The sequence below is a fragment of the Halichoerus grypus genome, chromosome 8, assembly GCF_964656455.1.
Source record: "Halichoerus grypus chromosome 8, mHalGry1.hap1.1, whole genome shotgun sequence".
NCBI lineage: Eukaryota > Metazoa > Chordata > Mammalia > Carnivora > Phocidae > Halichoerus > Halichoerus grypus.
The window spans coordinates 106,641,722-106,664,865 of NC_135719.1; the positions used below are offsets into that span (position 1 = coordinate 106,641,722).

General features: G+C 34.7%; 2 protein-coding genes across 4 annotated transcripts in view; one reads left to right on the plus strand and one right to left on the minus strand.

The window, feature by feature from the left end:
- The window catches only part of GPR137C (G protein-coupled receptor 137C), a 64,049-nt gene extending 53,757 nt beyond the window's left edge, over nucleotides 1-10,292 (plus strand). The window contains exons 4-7 of the mRNA XM_036098438.2: nucleotides 6,844-6,993; nucleotides 8,262-8,387; nucleotides 8,568-8,686; nucleotides 9,619-10,292. Coding sequence (XP_035954331.1) covers nucleotides 6,844-6,993; nucleotides 8,262-8,387; nucleotides 8,568-8,686; nucleotides 9,619-9,796 — 573 coding nt within the window. The 3' untranslated portion in view covers nucleotides 9,797-10,292. The remainder of the gene's footprint in view (nucleotides 1-6,843; nucleotides 6,994-8,261; nucleotides 8,388-8,567; nucleotides 8,687-9,618) is intronic.
- Nucleotides 10,293-13,076: 2,784 nt separating this feature from the next.
- Nucleotides 13,077-23,144, minus strand: part of ERO1A (endoplasmic reticulum oxidoreductase 1 alpha) — a 55,489-nt gene continuing 45,421 nt past the window's right edge. For 2 of the 3 annotated variants that reach the window (XM_078053701.1, XM_036098437.2), the window contains 3 exons: nucleotides 17,926-18,012; nucleotides 17,703-17,836; nucleotides 13,077-16,138 (listed from right to left, as the gene is read on the minus strand). In XM_078053701.1, the coding sequence (XP_077909827.1) occupies nucleotides 16,078-16,138; nucleotides 17,703-17,836; nucleotides 17,926-18,012 (282 nt within the window). In that variant the 3' untranslated portion in view covers nucleotides 13,077-16,077. Of the gene's footprint in view, nucleotides 16,139-17,702; nucleotides 17,837-17,925; nucleotides 18,013-19,505; nucleotides 19,578-23,144 lie in introns of those variants that run through there. The other variant, XM_078053702.1, reaches the window with a different exon arrangement.

Genomic DNA, 23,144 nt, shown 5'->3' on the forward strand with positions numbered 1-23,144 from the left:
GATTGTGATGCCCCATCCTCAACAATTGATAAAACAAAGAATCAGTGCAAAAAATCTGAACAACACTATCAACACGCTTAAGCTAATTGACTCTCAATAACTGGAGAGTACACATTTCTTTCAACTGAGCATGGAAATGGTCATCAAAATAAACCATAGTATCGTAGCCAATGAGGTTTATCTGAGGTGCGATTATTGCTAATTGAAAAGGACTGGATTCAAAGAGTGTTCTCTTGCCATAATGCAATTAAATATCAATAACAATATGATATATTAAAAAATCTAAATATTTAAAAATTATACAATGTAATTCTAAATAACTCATGGGAAAAGGAAGAAATCACAAGGGAAATTAGAAAATATTTCATGTAGGGATGCCTGGGTGGCTCATTGGTTAAGCATCTGCCTTTGGCTCAGGTCCTGATCCCAGGGTCCTGGGATCAAGTCCTACATCGCAGGGAGCCGGCTTCTCCCTCTGCTTGCAGCTCCCCCTGCTTATGCTCTCTCTCTCTCTGACAAATAAGTAAAATCTTTAAAAAAAAAAAAAAAAAGAAAGAAAGAAAAGAAAATATTTCATGTAGAAGGATAATAAAATATAATATGCCAAAATTTGTAGGACACTGCTGAAATAGTGCTTGAAGAGAAAAATATACCTTTAAATGCTCTATATTAGAATAGAAGAAAGATAAAATTGTGACCTAAGATTTCACCTTAGAAACTACAAGGGGAAACTAGGAAAAAGTTAAAAAAAAAAAAAAAAAGGAGACAAAATAAGTAGAAGGACTGCGATAATAAAGATAAGAATAGAAATCAGTGAAACAGAAAATAAACAATGAAGAAAATAAAACCAAAAGTTAATTCTGTGAATGGATCAACAAATTTCATGTACAGAAAAAAGCAGAGTGAAAATACAAACTGCCAATACCATGAATGAAAGAGAGAATATCACTATAGATCTTACTAGGCATTAAAAGAAAAATGAAGGAATATTATGAACAACTCTTTGTGGGTAAATTTGACAACTTAGAGGAAATGGACAAATTGCTTTAAAAATACAACTTAACAAATTGTTAGAAGACAAAATATAAAATCTGAATAGCCCTTAAATTTCTTAAGGAAATTTAAGTTGTTATCAGAAATTTCCCTCAAAGAAAACTCTAGGGCCAGATGGTTTCACTGGTTAATTTTATCAAATATTTTTAAAAATAATAAACAAGTTCTTTTGAAAATAGAGAAGGAAGGAACATTTTCCAACATATTTAATGAGGACAGCATTACTGTGATACCAAAACTTGACAAAGATATTACAAAACAAATAAAAATTACAAACTAGTGTCCCTTATACTTACAGACGCAGAATCTAAGCAACACATAAAAAGGATAATAAATCATGACCAAGAAGAGTTTATCCCAGGAATGCAGCATTGGTTTAACATTTGAAAACCAATCAATTTAATTCACTACATTAAGAGAACAAAGAGAAAAAAACAAATAATAAATTGAATTGATGTAGAAAAAGTATTTGACAAAATTCAGCACCCTCCATGATTTAAAAAAAAAAAACAAACAAAACGGAAGAGAGAATACTAGGAATATTCCTCGATCTGATAAAAAGACATCTATAAATACCTACAATCAATATCATACTAAAGTATTGTTTTGTCCCTAGGATTGGGAACAAAGCAAGGATGCCCATTCTCACCATTTCTATTCAATATTCCAATAAAACAAGAAAAAGAAACAAAAGGTATAAAATTGGAAATAAAAAAGTAAAACTGTCCTAATTGCAGACAACAGAATTGCTTATGTAGAACATCTTAAATAACTAAATATTTAAATAGCTAGATAGTGGGGCGCCTGGGTGGCTCAGTTGGTTAAGCGACTGCCTTCGGCTCAGGTCATGATCCTGGAGTCCTGGGATCGAGTCCCGCATCGGGCTCCCTGCTCAGCAGGGAGTCTGCTTCTCCCTCTGACCCTCCCCACTCTCATGCTCTCTCTATCTCATTCTCTCTCTCAAATAAATAAATAAAATCTTTAAAATAAATAAATAAATAGCTAGATAGCTACTAGAACTTTGAATGTAGCAAGTTCTCAGGATACAAGGTCAAAATACAAAATTATATTGTATTTTTATAGATATCAAGAGCAGATAACTAGAAGATGAAATTCAAAAAAATAACCCCATTTATATTAGCATCAAAAAACAAAATACTTAGGAACAAATTTTCTAAAAAATAATACCTCTATACTGAAAACTACAAAATATTGCTGAGAGAAAGTAAAGAAGACTTAAATCAATGGAGACCATTGTTCATGGATCAGAAGATGCAGTATGGTTAAGATGGCAATTCTCCCCAAAATGATCTACAGATTCAAAGCAATACTAATCATAATTCTACCATGAGGTTCTTAAAAATGGAAATTGGCAATTTTATTCTAAAACGTATGTGGAAATGAAAAGGACCTAAAAATATTTTTAAAGTAGTGCTTTCTAGGGATGCCTGAGTGGCTCAGTTGGTTGAGCGTCTGCCTTTGGCTTAGGTCATTATCCCAGGGTCCTGGGATGGAGTCCCACATCGGGCTCCTTGCTTGGCAGGGAGTCTGCTTCTCTCTCTGCCTCTGCCTGCCGCTCCCCCTGCTTGTGCTCTCTCTCTCTCTCTCTGATAAATAAATAAAATTTAAAAAAATAAAGTAGTGCTTTCTAATAGAAGTTTGTGTGATGATGAAAGTATTTTATATCTCCATTATTCAGTATTGTAACTAGCCATATGTTAACTATTGAGCACTTGAAAGGTAGCTGTTGTGACAGAGGATTTGGTAATTTAATTTAATTTTTAAATATTTTATTTAAATTCAATTAATTAACATATAGTGTATTACTAGTTTCAGAGGTAGAGTGCAGTGATTCATCGGTTGCATATAATATCCAGTGGTTCTCCCACTCCTTCTCCCTCTGCGCCTTCCTGCCCCTCATGAGCAGTGCATTCTCTCTCTCTCAAGTAAATAAATAATTTAATTTAATTTAAATGTAAATACTCATATGTAGCTAATGGCTATTATATTGAACAATGCAGAAAGAAACCCTTAAAAAGCAGGGACTTACACTACATGGCTTTGAAATTTAGTATAAAGCTACAATAATTAAAACACTGTGTGACTAGCATAAAGAGGCAAACAGATCAATGGAACAGAACAGAAAGCCTAGAAATCAATCCACACTTATAAGGTCTTTTGATTTTTGACAAAGGTGCTAAAGCAGTCCAAAGGGAAAATGAAAGCTTTTCAACAAATGAGGCTAGAAAAACTGGATATCCATATGAAATAAAATGAACCCCTAACTTCATCTCATACTATACCCACACAAAAAAAATTCAAAATGGATCATAGACCTAAATATAAATGAAAAAACTCTTAAGCTTCTAGAAGTAAATACAGAAAAATATCTTTACAAGCTGGGAGTAAGCAAAGATCTCTTAGGTCATAGAAAGTAATCGGAATAAATTGATAAATTAAACTTAATTAAAAGTTCAAATTTCTCATCCAAATAAAAGACTAAGAAAATGCAAAGGCAAACCACAGACGTCAAGAAAATATTTGCAATACATATTTCTGACAAGGGACTCATTTCCAGCATATATAGAGATCGCCTACAACTCAAAAAAAAAAGCCCAATTTAGAAGTGGTCAAAGATATGAACAGATTTTTCACAAAGAAGATATACAAATGGCCAATAAGCCAAATGTCAGTCTTTGGGGAAATGCAAATTAAAACCAAAATGAGATACAACTACACATCCACCAGCATGGCTAAAATTAGAAAGATTGAAAACCCCTAATATTGTCTAGGATGTGGAGCAACTGGAGCTCTCATACTTTGTTGGAAGTGTAAAAGTGTACATCCATTTTGGAAAAAGATCTGGCAGTTTCTTATACAGCTGAACTCATAGCTACCATATGACCCAGTAATTCCATTTTTAGGTATTTACCACAAAGAAGTGAAAAGCACATGTCCACAAAAAGATTTGTATAAGAATGTTTATAGAAACTGTGCATCAACAGACAAAACTGTCATATAAACAATCTCATCTAATTAGTGGAATTAGTGTGGTTAACTGTCCTGGTTTCTCTGGGGCTGAGAAGTTTTCTGGGATGTGGGACTTTCAGTACCAAAACTAGGAACTCTTGAGCAAACCAGAAGGAGTTGGTCATTCTAATCATCCACCTCGGCGATATAAAGACCAAACTACTGAAACATCCAACAACATGGATGAAGCAGAAAATATTATGCTGGGTGATCGAAACCTACGAAAGAGTTCAGAACTAAGTTGTGGTAAAAACAGAAGCAGGAGAGTATATGCGTCTTAGGGTTTGGCTGATGGGGAATGGGTGTGAGGAACTTTCTGGAGTGATGGTAATGTTCTCTATTTTGCTAGATATTTGGGTTATATTGGTGTACACATTTGTCAAAACTCAGTGAATGGTAAGTTGAAATTTCTGCATACCTGCATTTAAAAATACCTGTAAACAAATATTGAACTATAGTAAATGACATACATACCAATGTATTAATAATAGGCATCCTGGAGTGAGGTGTAACTCTTCTTTCTTTGTCTGGTATGGAATTTCTGAAAAAGTGCAGGGATGGAGGAAGGGAAAATGAGACCTTGAGGATTGCTACTGAGTGGAATTGTCTGTTATGACTCTATTCATTTTAGGAAGATTTTCTTTACCTTTTGACAACAGCTTCCATGTTGCTGAATCCTTTTTTGTTTTGTTTTGTTTTGTAATTCTGTGTTTGCAGGAAGAATCTTCTTTTGTTTTCTAAATTAGTGGGCTTCTTTCATTGTTATATGTATGTAATTTGTCTGTAATCTTGTTTTATTAATTGCCTCAGTGTTATTGATTCTTTGCTCTTTTCTCACAACCTTTTTTTTTTTTTAGTTTTTATAGTATTTACAGGTATAAGCAGAGTCTCTCTATATTATGTCTTTTTAGCAGTCATTTTATTTCTCTGTAAAGTTACTTATGATTATTTTAAAGGATGGTAATGCTTACAGCATTCTAACTTCTTGTTACCCAATGTTTCTTTAATAATACAGCACTTTTAAAATTGGATCTGGATTGGTTTTAGATTAGCTTTTTTATTAACAACTTTTTTGGGGATTCACAAAAATAAAAATGCACACTGTTAGAAAATTTTAGCCTTCACTTTAGAAAATTTTGATCTTGCTGGGTTTTATTTATTTTCACACATACTGTTTGTTATGGTAGTGAGTAAACAATATCTTTCAAGGTACCTTTTATCTTTTAGTTCTCCTTCTTCTCATATATCTCTAAAATGTGTTGTTCTTATAAAGAAGTCAGTAATAATAATGGTTCTCAATCCTACCAAACCCAGCGCACCCTTCTGATGAGTATTTTTAATAAACTCTTTCTATCCTGCAATTAACAGCTTATTATCTGCCTACACACGTAACTTCAAAAATTCAACATAATTGCCCTTGGTATAAAGAGGAAATAAAAGGAAGGTAATTGACCAATATTTCAATTTGTAAATTGGGGGGCATATTGTACTAGTCAGATGCTTGTTATCTGTACATAGAAACCCAATGGGACAGCTACAAATGCGGCCTGTTGCACTGTTTTGTGTTGGCGCCTTACATACCACACACAGTACTGCTGTCAGTATCATGATTTTCCAAAATATTTGACCATTCTTGATACAAGTTCTGAATAAAACAAAGGACAAATTTCCCTCAGTTTCCATGGTATAGGTGTGTCTGGAAATGTTGGCATCTATTGAAACTATGCAAACATAAACATTGTTTATATATAAAACAATTAGGTTTTGGCTCAGATCATTACAAACAGATTTTTCATCTTCATGAATGTCTAAGAGAACATTGGAAAGTTATGAAGGTTAGAGAGGAAGTCTCTCATGTGGAGAACTCTCCTGTGAATTGCGGATCATCTAGCATCCCCGACACTTGTGTGCTGAATGCCATCATTGTGACAACCAGAACACAAATTTCCAAAACACCCCATTGGGGTTTTTTTTTGCAGTGCGTCTCTTTGGCAAATGTGTCACTTCTCAGAATAATGTTTTTAATGCATAAGATAAATAGGATTACAAAGGAAACCAGCTATATTGAAATACAGACCCCAGGTTAAGAATCCCTGTAAAAAGTTGATCCTGCACCTTTCTCCAGTACACATACTCCAGTTGAGTGTGAGTACTAAATTGTGAGTGAGTGATAAATTATAAGGTTTTCTATTTGGGGGAACAATGGAAGCCTTGGTATTAAAATATTATGGATTTGAAAGTGCATTTGAGTGCCTACATCATTTTGTTGTCAACATAATGACATCAATAAGGGACTAACATCAACTCATAGAATGAAGCAAATAACATAGGAGCTGTATTTCTATTCTAATTTTGTATCTCATTAGAAATTAAGTGTTTGAAATGGAATAATTCTTCTATTTCCCATTCTTTTCTCATTATGACTAAACTACTTCTCTTATTAATATCAATTTTGCCAACTTATTTATTCATATATTACTTAAGGGAGTAAGGTAATCTTGACAGGACAAAATCTTCCTCCAGCTGCCAATGGGCAAATTGGCAAATAATTATTTGTATTAATAGGGTAGTTTAAACACAAGTGGTTCTAAGGATAGGAATTGCAACGCAGGATGACCAAGAGTTTATTCCAACACCAACAGGTGCTCACTCAGTGTTTTCTAAGAGTGCATTGCAAGAGATGACTATGTTGTATGGGGATGAACAGCTTGTTGTGACAAATGTGCGGAGTGTCATGATGATGAGTTTTATCTCTTCTAGGGTATGTCTCTGTGCCAGACTGTTGTCGTAGGCTCTGTAGTCATTCTTCTCTACTCTTCAAGAGCATGTTATAATTTGGTGGTGATCACCATATCTCAGGATACATTAGAAAGTCCATTTAATTATGGCTGGGATAATCTTTCAGATAAGGTAAGTACCTACCATGTATTGCTAATCTAATAATATAATACTGAAATTAGGCTTAACCAAGAGAATATTTTAAGTGTTTGACTTACAAACACTTATCTCTAGCTACTAACAATAATCATACTTAAAGTTTATGCTTAAAAATCCTCATTTACATGTGTCGCTTAAAATCATTCTTCAGAGAGAACTTCTCCCAAAGGAGTATTTTCTTTTCTTTTTGTAGATAATACTAATAGGGCCATAGACCTCTTGATCATAAACCTATATTTTACTAACTTTTTCAAGAATACTGTTTAAATATCTCTAGATAAATTGACTGCCTGTCATTAGCTAGTGAATATGGGTATGTTTTTAACTTGTTAGGATGAAACTTTTTTCTCTCAAACCCAAGACCTACATATAACCTAAATATGTGGTTCAGTTTTAGATACTTAAATAAGGGACTTTCCTGAAAATCTAGTATTATCAGTCATGATAATGGGAGAGCACTCATAGGTCCTGGGTGTCCAGGTGTTTGCTCTAGTAATTTCCCGGTACTCTAGCGATCATATTTAACCTCCCAGCTTTCTCCATCCCCTTCCTAAAAGTGCAGTTTGACATAGCTACATGTCATGTCTTTATATTAATATAACTTTGTACCGAATTTAAGGCATTCCGGAATATCATTTTTTCAGAATTTCCGTTACCTTTCTAAAGAAAAGGAATTTTCTTCATTTTTTTTTCCCTTCCCCAAAAAGGGACTTTTCACATGTAGTTCCAGCTGGCAGATGCTCTTCACTCCTTTTGCCATTTCTCTCTCCCGACGTCTAGTAGAATAAAAGCAAATTCCATATGAAGTTTAGGCCCCAAAGCATATTTTTAAATAGCAGTGGGGCTGAGCGACCTAACATGTGACATCTCCCTACAGGTGTGACTCATAAGCGCTATTATGGTAGCTGTGGAGTAGCTAGAACCAGGAGTCTCTTTTATACCTCTCTTCAGACTGTGGGGCCTACAAATGAGGTCACTCCAACCCACCCATATATTAAAAAATATTTTCATAAATTGATGCATTGAAAAAGTTAATAGCTTTTAATTTTACTTAACGCCAAAGCATTTTTATGTCCTTTAAAGGACATGAAACCATAAAATGTGGAAAATGAATTTAGAGACTTATGTGCCTAGAGTCGATGTGTTTTAACTTACCCTTACCTGAAGCAAATTAATTGTGGAGGGTGACTGCTTATACAAAAAACAGATTTAAAAACAGCCCTGTCATACTGTGTCTGCAGGCTCATCTAGAAGACCTAAGTGGAGAAGAGTATATAGTATTTGGAATGGTCCTCTTCCTGTGGGAACATGTACCGGCATGGTCAGTGGTCCTCTTTTTCCGGGCGCAGAGATTAAGCCAGAATTTGGTATGATATCATAATATTCCCCAATACCTGTTCCCCTTATTTTTTAAAAAAATAATGGAACATTTATATCGATTTTCTGTTTTTCTGGCAAAGTTTAAAACTAAAAAGCATTCTAGATCTCAGCCTCCTTTCTTAGTTGAAAAGTAAATCTTCATATGCTATCTAACACTTTGTTCACAGGCACCTGCTGGCATGATAAATAGTCACAATTATAGTTCCAGAGCTTACTTTTTCGACAATCCAAGACGATATGATAGTGATGATGACTTGCCAAGACTGGGAAGTTCAAGAGAAGGAAGGTAGATATACTGAATTAGTACTGAATAGATTGAAAAGAACAAACCTAAGCTTTACCCCAAACATGAGAAAGGTAGATTTGGTGCCATATGAGAGTAAACTGGATCTTAGAGTCCCCGTAGTGGGACCTGTACTATAAAGAACTATCATCTGACTCTAAGCCCATATATTACCTTTATTTGAGAAACGCCTTTAGGCGTAAAATGGTATGACATCTCCTTTCAGGATTCCATGTTGGTTCAAAGCTGGCAGGGGTTGATGAGCAGGGAAGGAATACAATTAGAGTACTTATATGTTTCCTTATCTATAGTGCTATTCAAAACCCAGGAAGAAACTCCAGATGAAACTCTCAGGAAGCTTAGGTGCCATAGGAAATCTTGTGTCCTTCTTATTCTAAAACCATTGCAGCTCTACACCTTCAGCTATGTAGCAGGGCAAAGTGAAAGCCTAAATGCATACCTCCATACGCACTGAGCTTGATAGAGCATTTTCTGTAATTCTCACTTCATCTGGACAAGTTCCTTAACCCTTTTATACAGCCTGTTCTTCATCTATAAAACAGTGGTAATAGAATTTATCTAATAGGATTGTTGTGAAGACTAAATAGGGTATGTGCTTGTGTATACATTATCATAAATATACACACACACAAACATATCTTAGCATAGAGCCTAGTCCTTGATAAGTACTATATTATTATCTGATCATCCAGTTCTAATTCTGATGTATTTATTCTTTTGTAATATGTGATATAAAATCAAGGATATTAGATAAAAGTCATTACATTTTATAGAAAACTATTATTTGGCAAAGAATATATTTCAATATATGTGATACTAACTGTATTATAAAAGTCACTGAACGCTAAAAATGCCAACGTGACCTATATCCTGATCACAATCCTATGGGTTTTTTTTGCCTTTTGTTGTTGCAGTTTATCGAATTCGCAAGGTTTGGGCTGGTATGGCACCATGACTGGGTGTGGCGGCAACAGTTACACAGTCTCTCCCCACCTGAATGGACCTGTGACAGATAGTGCTCCTTTGCTCTTTACTTGTAGCAACTTAGATATGAGCAATCACCATAGCTTGTATGTAACACCACAGAACTGACAGCACTACCACGCTGGGATTCCTCCATTGTTTTTCATGAACGTGTATATTTGATGTGTTTAAATTCCACCTACATAAGCATTCCATTATCTGTTGCAACTGAAAACAAAGCCTGGAAATGTGGCTGTGTTCAGCGAGGACACACTTGTTACTTTCGACTTCTTCATAGCAAAACGAAGTTAAATGGGAAGTTTGGAGTGGGAGAAAAGAGGGATTTTAGATCTTAAGACACTTGATGGCTGCAAACATCCTGACTTTGGAAGAGCAAATGCATATTTGCATATTTGCACTTTTACCTTTGTTCTGAAAGAGTACACTGCAGTCCCCAAAGTCACCCTTCAGTGCTCAAACTGGGATATTATATTGTACACCTAATCAGGAGACAATTTTCCTATGAAAAATCAAAGCCTGTATATTCAGTGGTGTATTCTATGTAGAATTCTTACCCAATAAAAATTTTACAGTGTGAACAGTGCACAGGATTAAGGCATAACAATGTATCATTCTTTTTTAAAATCTGAAATACATGTAATCATTGAAGATAGTTCTTTTAAGCATGATTGTAAAATACCAACGGAAATTATTCGATCATTTTTTTTAAACGACCATAGTAATCCTTTACAGTGATGACCAGCAGTGTTCTTTAGAAAGCCACAGCCATTTCTTCAAGAAGAAAGTAAAACAGTGAAAATTATGTGGCTATTTTGAGTAGAATTGGTCAAGTGATTATTCTGTATGATTAAGATATCTGTAGTAGTTTAAGCATGATTCTTCAAGAAAGCAATAGTGATTTTTGCATAGGGAGATTTTGGTAGAAACTTCTTGGGACTAAACAAGTTTACAGATGCATTTAAGAATTATTCATAAAATGTACAATTCTAAGTTAAAACACGAATACATTTTCAAAAGCATTGGATTTAGCTGAACAAGATATAGCTGACTGTACCTATTGAATCAGAATTGTCCTCAGGTAAATTAAATCATGATACATTATTGCAGTAAACCCAAGTGCAATACTTTGTAAGACATTTAATTCCTCCTTTAGTTTTCCCATTTTTATATCTTGTAAATGGGCAAAGCCAGATTAAATTTAATTCAAATTAATTCCAGCACTAAATAAGCAAACTGACGTAAAGGTACTAACTAGGTAAGTATAAAACCACCGCTTAACAATATTGAAATACTTCTAGAATTATATTAAAACTGTCTTAAATGTCCTATCCCAAATCTAAAAAAAAATATATATATATATATATATATATATATATATATATATATATATATATATATGGCTAAGGTAATAAAGGATTTTAAAATGCACTTTCTACCAGTATCTATATGGAAAGAAGTAGATGCTGAATACCTCAAGATGCCAAGGAACCAGGCAACATTGGGAAGTCGTCACAACATGCTTAAAGACGACTAGCTACATAAAATTGTCTGCTGATCTATTTCTTCAGAACTGAATTAATACAATTGTCCTTCTGTCTTCTACTTTGATTAGACAAAGTTTTTATTTCTACTCTTAAAATACCTTCCAATGAAAAAAAATACCATTCAATGTTTTAATAATTGCTTATTTAATAATAACTTCACAAAAGTGTAACAGAAACAAATTAAATTTTTAATACTTTTGATCTTTTGAGAGGCTGGTACACAGCTAAAGAAATTCCTTCTTTTTATCATACAAAATGACTTTGAACTCAATCAGAAGCATACTCCTATAAATGTTACTTTGGATTTGTTTATAAGTTCTCTCATTGTAACCAAATTATTTAAAAATGTATAGTATAGAAGTTAACCTTGGTATTTACATGACAACGTAACATGCACTTAACTGAGTATGTTTTGGGGACTTCAGTTATTAGATTTCTTTTCAGAATGCCAACTATTTATTTTCCTAATAATGTTGGGTATATACCTAGAACTATCTGAAAAGATGTGTTATCTCTGTGAATCCTTGGGGTTCAAAGTAAATAAGGTAAATTTTTTCTAAGGCCTCCCTAGGTAGTGTTCCTATTTGACCAGATAAGCAAAGATTACTTTAAAAAATTCCAGGTAAAATACCTTGGTTCTTTCAGCTGCATTAGTTGATTCTTCCAAATTTCAGATTTGTGTATTTCTTCTTATCCCTGACTAGGGTACCTGAATTCTTGCATTTGTCTCCTTATACACATCTCCCACAATACATCACCAAAGACAAAGAAAGATAAGCTTCTGGCCCAATATTTGCTTAAAAATTCCAAAGCACTAGGAGCACTTTAAGTTTGGTCTCGAAAGAAGGAGTTTTTGATGAAATCAAAGGGCTACCGATTCCCTGCTCATCCTGCACTGAAGCACATGACAAAAGACCTTCTTTTTCGGTTCATTAATTAGAATGGTGAATTTCATTGCTTAAGTGTAAAATTCTACAGTGATTAGCAGTACTTGTTTTTATCATTTCATTTGGGTGGTCATTAATTTTGAAACTCTTACCACTCATTATAGCTGGTTGTAGTTTTATGAAAGATGTAATTTATAGCTAAAGTGGCTTTTTTATGCATAGCTGCCTTTTTTATTGTTTAACAGTGTTTCTCAGCTATACAATCAGTTTCAAACTGGTTGTAAAAGTATAGCTGTGGCCAATGAATGTATTTATTTGTTGTTTCACTAAATGGTAACAAAACACTACTGTTAAAAATAAAAGTGTGCTTTTATTTGGTCTGGTTTGCTTAAATGTCCCCATTGACAACACTGAGTTTCTAGCATACAAGGATAAGAACCCTAGTGCTACCAAAGAAAAGAGAAAAATATCAGGAATTACACATGACAGTTTGTTAGTGAGCTTGTATTTACATCTGAACATCATGCCCCTTAATATTATACACTGGTTTGATGTGAACTGGCATATACTTTAGTTTAAAACACCAGTATGATTTTGATAGTACATTTATTCAAACATTAAGCTAAGAAAAACCTTTGTATGAAATAACTTATAACACCTCTCTCTTTCTTGAATTTTAAACAGGAATAAATTTAGCTAGCCCATAATCTTGGGCAGTTATTCTTTGATTATTCAAGAAATTCTTCAGTGATACTGCTTTTCCCCTGAAAGAATAGTTCTTACCATTTTTTCCATAATGGACTCCCTTCATAACTTGCCAAAACCACACTAAATTTTGAATGCAACTTCAGGAGCTTTACTGACCTCCCCCCCAAAGTCCACAAATCCTTGGGAATCTATTGACTCTTGTCGTAAAGAATATTTGGAGTGAAGGTATGACCTCTAGTACAATAAAACTGTCATTTGAAAAGCAATTTATTCAACAAACATTTATTAACTGTTCATATGCCAAAAATTATGCTATGGAGATGCAACAGTGGATAAAGTTCCTTTTCCTGCCCTTAAGGAGCTCACATTCTAGTAAAGGAGGCTTAAAAGAAAATACAGTACAGTAAGCGGCACAATAGAGGTAGGTTGTAGTAACAGTGGTGACATTAAAGAGATTAGAGGATACTCCTTGGGTGGAGCAAGGGAGATTCACAGAGGCGGGCTTTATGCTGGCCTGCAAGGAGAAATGGGAATTTTCCAGGTAGGGAAGGATGGCTAGAGCACATGCACCAAGATGTGGTGACCTGACCCTTGGCACATTTGAAGAATTAAGTGTTTTACCAAAGCATGGGGGCTGGGGGCGGGACTGGGAGGACCTTGTTCAAGTGCTTCTAGAAAGACCACTGTGGCAGCATTGTGGGGTGCACGAGAGGAGACAGGCAGGTGAGTGTAGTACTCTAGATAAGAGCAAAGAAAAGGGAAAGACAGTAATGCATCAGAGATATGGAGATCAACTCCACAGCGCTTACACACTGACCGGATAGGGGAAGACGCAGAGGAGTGAGCCTACAGAATTTAGATGATGATGGTTCTGAAATTAACCAGAGTAAGGAACACAGGCATAAGAATAGAGCTGGGGGGAGAATGGTTCTTTTAAGACACACAGGTATCTGTGGGACAACAGTAAAGACATGTGGTAAACAGATGGATTGAGAAGTCTGGACTAATGGTAAGGACTTAGACATCATTGAATCGGAATTACCCAAGAGTGAGAAGTGGTGGTGATTTAGAGCAAGAATAAAATGTGAGGAATAACATTTAAGGCATAAATGAGAAAAGGCTAAAAAAGGACACATCCAGGAGCCCAGGAGTGAAATATAAGGAACCTGGGGCCGGGGGGGGGGGGGGGGGCGGGGGGGAGATTTTTAAAGAAGGGGCTGCCAAACAGTATCAAATGCAGAAAAAAAGTGAAATAAGAAATGGCTTGTGAACTGAACTATGAATTTAGAATTGGAATTTTTGACTTCAAAAGAAGAAATGGTTAGGAACTACAGAGCCAAAAGGAAGATTTTTGGTTAAGGAGCAAGTGGGAGGTGACAAAGTGATGATAGGAATATTCTTTCAAAAAGACTGACTTAAAAAAAGGGCGAGGGCATGATGTGAGAGTTAGAGAAGCACATAGACAAAATTGCCATTTAAACCCTTCCACCACACGTTCGGAGCACTACAAATGTCCTTTAAACTTTGCACAGGGTGCTCACGTCAGAGTCGGATCCAAGAATATTGACTTAATTAATAGGTAAATGTCTTTCTTTTCCTGCCTCATTCAAATGAGGGGGGAAGAGAGAAAATATGACACATATTGTTAAACTTAGCTCTGTGGTTTTTCATTTAAGATGTACCAAATACATATTCATACATTCATTCAACAAGTATTTATTGGATACCCACCATGTGCTTACTATGTACTCGGCAGTACACCAGGCATTAGGGACACAGAAAAGAAAAAGTATACAGCAGTATAAAATGATATTTCTAAACCATTATATAAATAAACCCTGCTTTATTAATAATGTAACATCTCAACATGGTACAACTTGCTAGTATAAAGAGGGCACATCATTTTGAGGTATAGTTTCTTTTATAGTTTTTCTTTCACAATTACCATGTGATCAAAATTCTTAAACGCCTTCAAATATTTTTATCATTAAAGAACTGCCACTAATGAAAACCTCCCAAAATTAGTTTATTTTTAGGGAGAAGGAAATGAACCTCATGTACAAAAAACAAAAATTATATGCCCTATGACTATACAAATCAAGCATCAAAAGGACAACAAACTCAAAAAGAACTTTACACCAGAACTCAAAATGATTCCTTATTCTAAGGCTTACAGTATTATAGTTCCACGCCCTTTTTTTCCTGAAAAAAATCATTTAAAAAAATCACCCAGTATTACACACCGAAGTATTTAGGGTTCAAAGGGCATGATGCCTGGAACTGACTTTTCGAATGATTTAGGAAAAATAGTATGCATGTGTATAGAGAGAAAAAGCATGAAAGATAAAGCAAGTATGAACAATTAGTGAATCTGGGTAAAGAGTTCTTTTGTACTATCCTGGAAACTTTTCTATAAATTTGAAATTATATAAAAATAAAAAGTTTCTCCCAAATTTCTCCCAAATTCAACATTAGGTAAAGTATTATGAGAATAAATATATAAATCTATTCAACTTCTCACAATGTTTCAAAATCCCGTCTTTGAGTTGTCATTGTATCTTTCTACACACTAAAACAAGCCAATCTAAACAGCAATATAATTCTCAAAGTGACTTATTTCATAGCAATGTACTTTTGGGTTGCCAGATAAAACACAGGACTCCCAGTTAAATTTGAATTTTAAACAAGAAATTTTAGGTATAAGTATGTCCCAAATATTGCATGCAACACACTTATATTAAAAAATTATTGTTTATCTGAAATTCAAATTTCACTGGGCATTCTGTATTTTTATTTACTAAATCTGGTAACTGTAAATGTATTGAAAACTTTTAGGTTGTTAATTATGGATTATTCATGAGCCTCCCTTAGCATTTTCCTATTAAATGCTCAACACACTGACCATAGCTTTATTTATATTACATCTTCTCACACAAAATTCTTGAGAGACTTACATTTACTTAGTTTTAACACATATGAATTTGATAATCCTGATTTTATTCAATATTAAACTTTAAAATTTGTACCACATCATCAAAGCGTTACTTTTACTCACAATATTATACATAAACTTAACACAATTTAAAAAAAATTGTTTACTTAAAACAATATAATTCTCCTTTTACAAAAGCAGCTTTATATAAAATGTTTGGCTTAAGAATGTCATTGCTCTTATGCCTTTGAATGAAATTCCACTCTTTGGCCTTCATAGTTCAGAAACAGGCACAATTCAACTTGTTTTCTGTTTTCTTTAATGAATATTTTGTAACAAATTCCTGAAGTTTTCTAATTCTTTCACACTTGTGGAAATTCTGTAACGAAAAAAAAAATTCACTCAGAAGATATTTTAGATACTTCTTCTCTGTTATTCAACACTGCATTTTTAGAGCACAGAAAAATTTTCTAGTAATTTATTTCAATACATTTAAAGATGCATAAACCATTTAGTCAATTTTGATGTACTTGAGTTCTTAATTCAACATGGTAAAACCAAGATAATACTGCCCTGAAATTACTTATTTTTAAGTATTCAAAACTTAGTATTAAAGTTTTAAAATACACAATTAGAAACTACATAAATATTAAAATACTTAGGTAATTTTTTTTCTTTTCTTTTTTTTTTTTAAGTAGGCTCCACACCCAGTGTGGAGCCCAACACAGGGCTTGAACTCATGAACCTAGGATCAGGATCTGAGCTGAAATCAAGAATCGGACACTTAACCGACTGAGCCACCCAGGTGCCCCAAAATACTTAGGTATTTAAAGTATTCATAAGTATATTCACATGCTTAGTATTCAAAGTACATAAATATAAATTACATAAGCATATGTATTTTAAATATGCATAAGTTGGAGTGCCTGGGTGGCTTGGTCAGATAAGCATCTGACTCAATTTCAACTCAGGTCATGATGTCAGGGACATGAGACCAAGCCCTGCGTAGGGCTCCCGCTCAGCACGGAACCTTCTTGAGATTCTCTCTCCCTCTTCCTCTCCCCCTGCTCACGCATGCTCTCTCACTCTAAAATATATAAATAAATAAAATCTTTAAATATGTATAAGTATACAAATACTGAAAACTAATCAATATTCCACATTTAGTAAATATACAAAGAATCAAAGCTTTTGGACTATAAAAAGTGAAAATAGTAAATGTGTGACCAAATTGTTTTCACTACTTTTTATAAAAAGTTTGTTCATTATTTTAAGTGTATTTTAGTTCTGCTTTCCACCATGAAAAAAGTAGCTGAATTATCAATGAACTGTATCTATCAAGTTTCTGTGTACTAGAGAATAATTTTGAAGGTCAGTTATTTCAAACCCAAAATATTAAATCATAATTTTTTTAAAGTGAAGAAATGTAGTCCTTAGAAAATGTAGTTTGTATAAATCTCTGCATTCTTTACATATGAAAGGCCAAAAAGAAATGCATCTATACCTAAATTTTGTAATGTTAAGTTCCTTATTTCAAGCTTATCTTCCAATCATTTTCATGAAAATTTATTTTTAAAGAATTATTAATCTTTTTACAGGATGGTGAAAAAGAAATTTTATATGTATGGCTTATATTACACAACATGATTTTTTCAGGACCTTCAAAAAATATTTGGGCAGCACAAGAACTACTTTTAAATAATTAGAAAAAAATGTACAAATTCAGTAAGATGAATATGGAAGTCCAATCAGTAATCATAATTATAAAAATCAATAGATGAAAGTAAAGAATATCACCTAATGATTATGTGTGTGCACATACTTCAAGTATTTCATAAGATCACAGAATTCGGTAGTGAGATAATTTCACTAAAAAGGATATTCCTTACCCACTTTTAGACTTACCTGGCTAACAGAAATAATTTCAGTACACTCAAACTCACCTTCCAAATGCGTTAAATAATGATACTATTTCTTGTCGGGTTAGATGGAATTCATAGCTGGGCCCGCTTTCTGGCATATTTGCTATCAGTTTCTCAGAAAACAAAATCTTCAGAGCAGTACCCAAACCCTGAATCTATTGCAGAAATAAGAAAAAAATAAAAGTCAGAAAATTCTTTGCGCAGAGAATAAATGAAAAATAAGATTGAACTTAGATTTGCTTACCTGAAGCTTTCCCCATAGTCGACATTTAAAACAACCAACACAATCCATGATTCTTGAAATATTTCTAAAATGCAGTCGGAAGTCCTCCTAAAAACAATTTAACGAGATTTTTATTAAGATGTAGCATCTAGTCAAACACTAAAGTATTTTCTGAGTGCCTTCTATGTGCCTAGCCCTGTGCAAGGGATCTTAGAGGGCACCGAAAAAGAGGAAGAGAATTCAAATCCACGTTCACTGAGCACCTCCTGCATACCAGAATCTACATATACAACTTCATTTCATCCTCACCACAAATCCAAAAGTAGATTTATTATAATCTATACCTAATGAATTGAAAACACAAGACTCAGAGGTTAGGTTGCCTAAATTCCCGTATGTAGTAAACAGCAAACTTAAACCCCAAGCCTGCCTGACTCAAAAACTAAACTCTCTGCAAATATACACAAAAGTAATGGAGCTGAAGTGTTCTGTTTTATGTGATGTTTTTGTTGCTGTTGTTGTTGTTGTTTTATGTGATTATTAACTACATGTGAACATCAGAGGAAGGGGAAAGGGGGAGGCTGGCATCATTTACCAAAAAACAAAAAAAAAAGAAAAGAAAGAGAAAGAAGGACAGAGGGGGTGGAGAAAGGGAGGGAGAAATTTCAAAATATGGCTTCATATTAAAGTCCTGCCTTCTGGTATTAATTAGGTAAAACAATCAGATATTTTATTAATATTATTTTATTATAATATTTTTAATTTTTAAATATATTTATAATTAATTAATGTTATCATACCAAAATATGCAGAATATAGTGAACAGCCAGTCATTTTTTTTTTACCAATCTTGAGAAAGAAACCATTACAAGTACCATGAAGCCCTCTATGTATCCCTCCAAAGTCCTATATCCTACTTTCTATAATCTGAATTTGGTGTTTATCGTTCCTTTTTTTTTTGTTCCTTTTTTTAATACTTTTAATACATATGTATATATCTATGAACACTAAGGTATTATGTTGTTTATAATTGGACAAAATGAATCCAACTCATCCAAAAGTAGTATATGTCCTTCAGGGATAAGTAAAAAAGAAGGTAAGTCAAGGAACATCCTTCTTTTACTCCAACGGAAATTATTAATTGATCCACCAAGTGACTCCCTCTGTCCTGGACTTACATTGGAACCCCAAGGTTACAGTATTTTAAGCAGGAAATTAGACATTCATTCATTCATTCATTTGAGAGAGAGCACGCAAGCAGGGGTCGGGGAAGCAGAGGAAGAGGGAGGGGGAAAGAAACTCAAGGAGACTGTGCTGAGAGTGGAACCCCATGCAAGCTCCATCCCACGACCCTGAGATCATGACCTGAGCTAAAACCAACAGTCAAAAGTCCAACATCTGAATGAACCACCCAGGTGCCCCTTGACATACTTTATGATTGAAAATCCACTATACCAATCAGTCTACAATTTAAGGAGCATGTAGCATTTCTCTCTCTCTTTTTTTAATGTGATAAACCACATACAGAGCTCAACCAGAAAAGAACACGACCAAAGATCTAAAAGTGGGAATTAATCAGCAAAAACTGGTACCCACTATTCAAAGTAGACCTCAATTCATTTTGGGGATAGTTCTTCCCCAGATGCTTTATTCAGCTTCAGACTCTGAAACCGCTGTAATATATAAAAGATTTTTAATGGATCCCAGATTTTGTATCTTTATTAATACAAATTTTGTATTAACTTAATATAAACCCCATATTATTAATATTATTACCATATGTTAACAATATTCTACATCTTCTGTTTCTGTACCTTTTGGACTGAGTTCAGTAAGAGGTAATTTGAATTTTAAACCAACTTTTAAAAAATATTTACCCAGTAATATTACTCTAAGTAAATTTTGGTGATTTAAGGCTTCCTTTAAACTTGTGTTTTGACCTTGAATTAAAGAAAAAAAATCACACTTTTAACAATAATAACAGTATAGTAAAATTACTCTAAAGTGGATGTTCCCATCCTATGAGGTGCTAACGTCTGGAGGATTTAATAGTTATCATAAGGGCCTAAAATCCATATGTAGATAAGCACTGTATACAGACAGAATAGATAAGTCATGGGTATGCACTATAAATTTCCAAATGAATATAAATATTATGATCAATAAAACACAACTTTTATTTAAAAAGTGTTACTAAATGCATAGTGGCCTTTTGGCAATTACATTTTCACAATCAATATATACTAAAAATACTACTGTCATGGGGAGAGGCCTTGAAAGTTTTTGACTTTAGAGACTCTCACACTTGTAAAGGTTGGAAGCTTCTGTTCTAAAAGACTATGCTTGCTTTTGTAGACATTGTCTAAGTTCACTATTTGGATATGTTTGTTGATTCAAACACTTGAATGTGGCAGCTCTTGAGTAAATCTTTGTCTGGCATACACAGAGAGTAAGCATGGTTGCTTATGATAGCCAAAATAACACTGCAAAATTAAAACCAAGTACAAGTGCGTAAGCTAACGTAATATGCAGAACCAAATTAATAAGCTAGAAGTTTACAAGATCAGAACAAGAGAAAATATCTGTGACCTCCACAGGTAACAATGTCCAATAACCTAAATACATCCCAAAGTTATCTCAGATTAGAAAAATTTATGATCCTTAAAATAACCAGAACCTAATCACTTATACATTCTTCTTTAGGTATACAGCTTTTAGGTCAACACTTAAAATTACAGTCAGGGGCACCTAGATGGCTCAGTTGGTTAAGCGACTGCCTTCGGCTCAGGTCATGATCCTGGAGTCCCTGGACTGAGTCCCGCATCAGGCTCCCTGCTCGGCAGGGAGTCTGCTTCTCCCTCTGACCCTCCCCCCTCTCATGTGCTCTCTCTCTCTCATTCTCTCTCTCATAAATAAAATCTTTAAAAAAAAAATTACAGTCAGTGGGTAAAATGATCAAACATGCTGTGGTTATCTACTGTAATTTACATTCAGGGAAACCAACTGACCAAAAAACAATTCTCACCCAATTCTTAAATGTTTTAGAAGCCTTCAAGTGAGCACCTACTCTATCTTGAACACTAAACAATTCTTTCATACCATCTTCTATTTCTAACCATATATGATAGAGTATAAAGCAGACAAGATGAGATTTTTAAATGAGCTTATATACACCTGAAACTAGTGTAACAATCTATGTTAATTATAAAAAAATAAAACTCAGGTGGGAGGAGCAAGATGGCGGAGGAGTAGGAGAACTAAATTTCATCTAGTCCCAGGAATTCAGCTGGATAGGGATCAAACAATTCTGAACACCTACAAACTCAACAGGAGATCGAAGAAAAGAATAACAACAACTCTCTGAACAGAAAAGCGACCACTTTCTGGAAGGCAGGACTTGCGGAGAAGTGAATCCGAGGCGATATTCGGGAGGATAGATGGCGGGGGAGGGGGCCTCCGTCGGCCGCTTCTGGCAAGTGATAGAGCCGGGGAGCACAAAATCGGAACTTTTAAGAAGTCGGCTCCGCTGAGGGACGTCACTCCGGTGGCTAAGCGGGGGGTGGAACCTCGCGGGACAGTGTGGTCTCAGGACCCTTGGGGTCCCAGAAAGACCGGGGGTGCCTGAGTGCGGCAGAGCTCCCAGGTATCGGAGCGGGGAAGCCGGCTGCAGAGACGGAGCCAAACGATGGAGAATAAATAAGCTGAGAAAAAGAGAGATAAACAACTACTGGATCACAAGGACAGAATTCGAGAAATAAGTGATACCATGAGACGAAACAACATTAGAATAATTGGGATCCCAGAAGAAGAAGAAAGAGAGAGAGGGACAGAAGGTGTATTGGAGCAAATTATAGCAGAGAACTTCCCTAATTTGGGGAAGGAAACAGGCATCAAAATCCAGGAGGCAGAGAGAACCCCTCTCAAAATCAATAAAAATAGGTCAACACCCTGACATCGAATAGTAAAACTTATGAGTCTCAGAGACAAAGAGAAAATCCTGAAAGCAGCTCGGGACAAGAGGTCTGTAACCTACAATGGTAGAAACATTAGACTGGCAACAGACCTATCCACAGAGACCTGGCAGGCCAGAAAAGACTGACATGATATATTCAGAGCACTAAATGAGAAAAATATGCAGCCAAGAATACTATATCCAGCTAGGGTGTCACTGAAAATAGAAGGAGAGATAAAAAGCTTCCAGGACAAACAAAAACTAAAGGAATTTGCAAACACGAAACCAGCCCTACAAGAAATCTTGAAAGGGGTCCTCTAAGCAAAGAGAGAGCCTAAAAGTAACACAGACCAGAAAGGAACACAGACAATATACAGTAACAATCACCTTACAGGCAATACAATGGCACTAAATTCATATCTTTCAATAGTTACCCTGAATGTAAATGGGCTAAATGCCCCAATCAAAAGACACAGGCTATCAGATTGGATTAAAAAACAAGACCCATCAATATGCTATCTGCAAGACACTCATTTTAGACCCAAAGACATCTCCAAATTGAAAGTGAGGGGGTGGAAAACCATTTACCATGCTAATGGACACCAAAAGAAAGCTGGGGTGGCAATCCTTATATCAGACAAATTAGATTTTAAACCAAAGACTGTAATAAGAGATGAGGAAAGACACTATATCCTACTTAAAGGGTCTATCCAACAAGAAGATCTAACAATTGTAAATATCTATGCCCCTAACATGGGAGCAGCCAATTATATAAGCCAATTAATAACAAAAGCAAAGAAATGCATTGACAACAATACAATAATAGTGGGGGACTTTAACACCCCCCTCACTGAAATGGACAGATCATCTAAGCAAAAGATCAACAAGGAAATAAAGACTTTAAATGACACACTAGACCAAATGGACTTCACAGATATATTCAGAACATTCCATCCCAAAGTAACAGAATACACATTCTTCTCTAGTGTCCATGGAATATTCTCCAGAATAGATCACATCCTAGGTCACAAATCAGGTCTCAACCGGTACCAAAAGATCAGGATTATTCCCTGCATATTTTCAGACCACAATGCTTTGAAACTAGAACTCAATCACAAGAGGAAAGTCAGAAAGAACTCAAATACATGGAGGCTAAAGAGCATCCTACTAGAGAATGAATGGGTCAACCAGGAAATGAAAGAAGAATTTAAAAAATTCATGGAAACAAATGAAAATGAAAACACAACTGTTCAAAATCTTTGGGATGCAGCAAAGGCAGTCCTAAGAG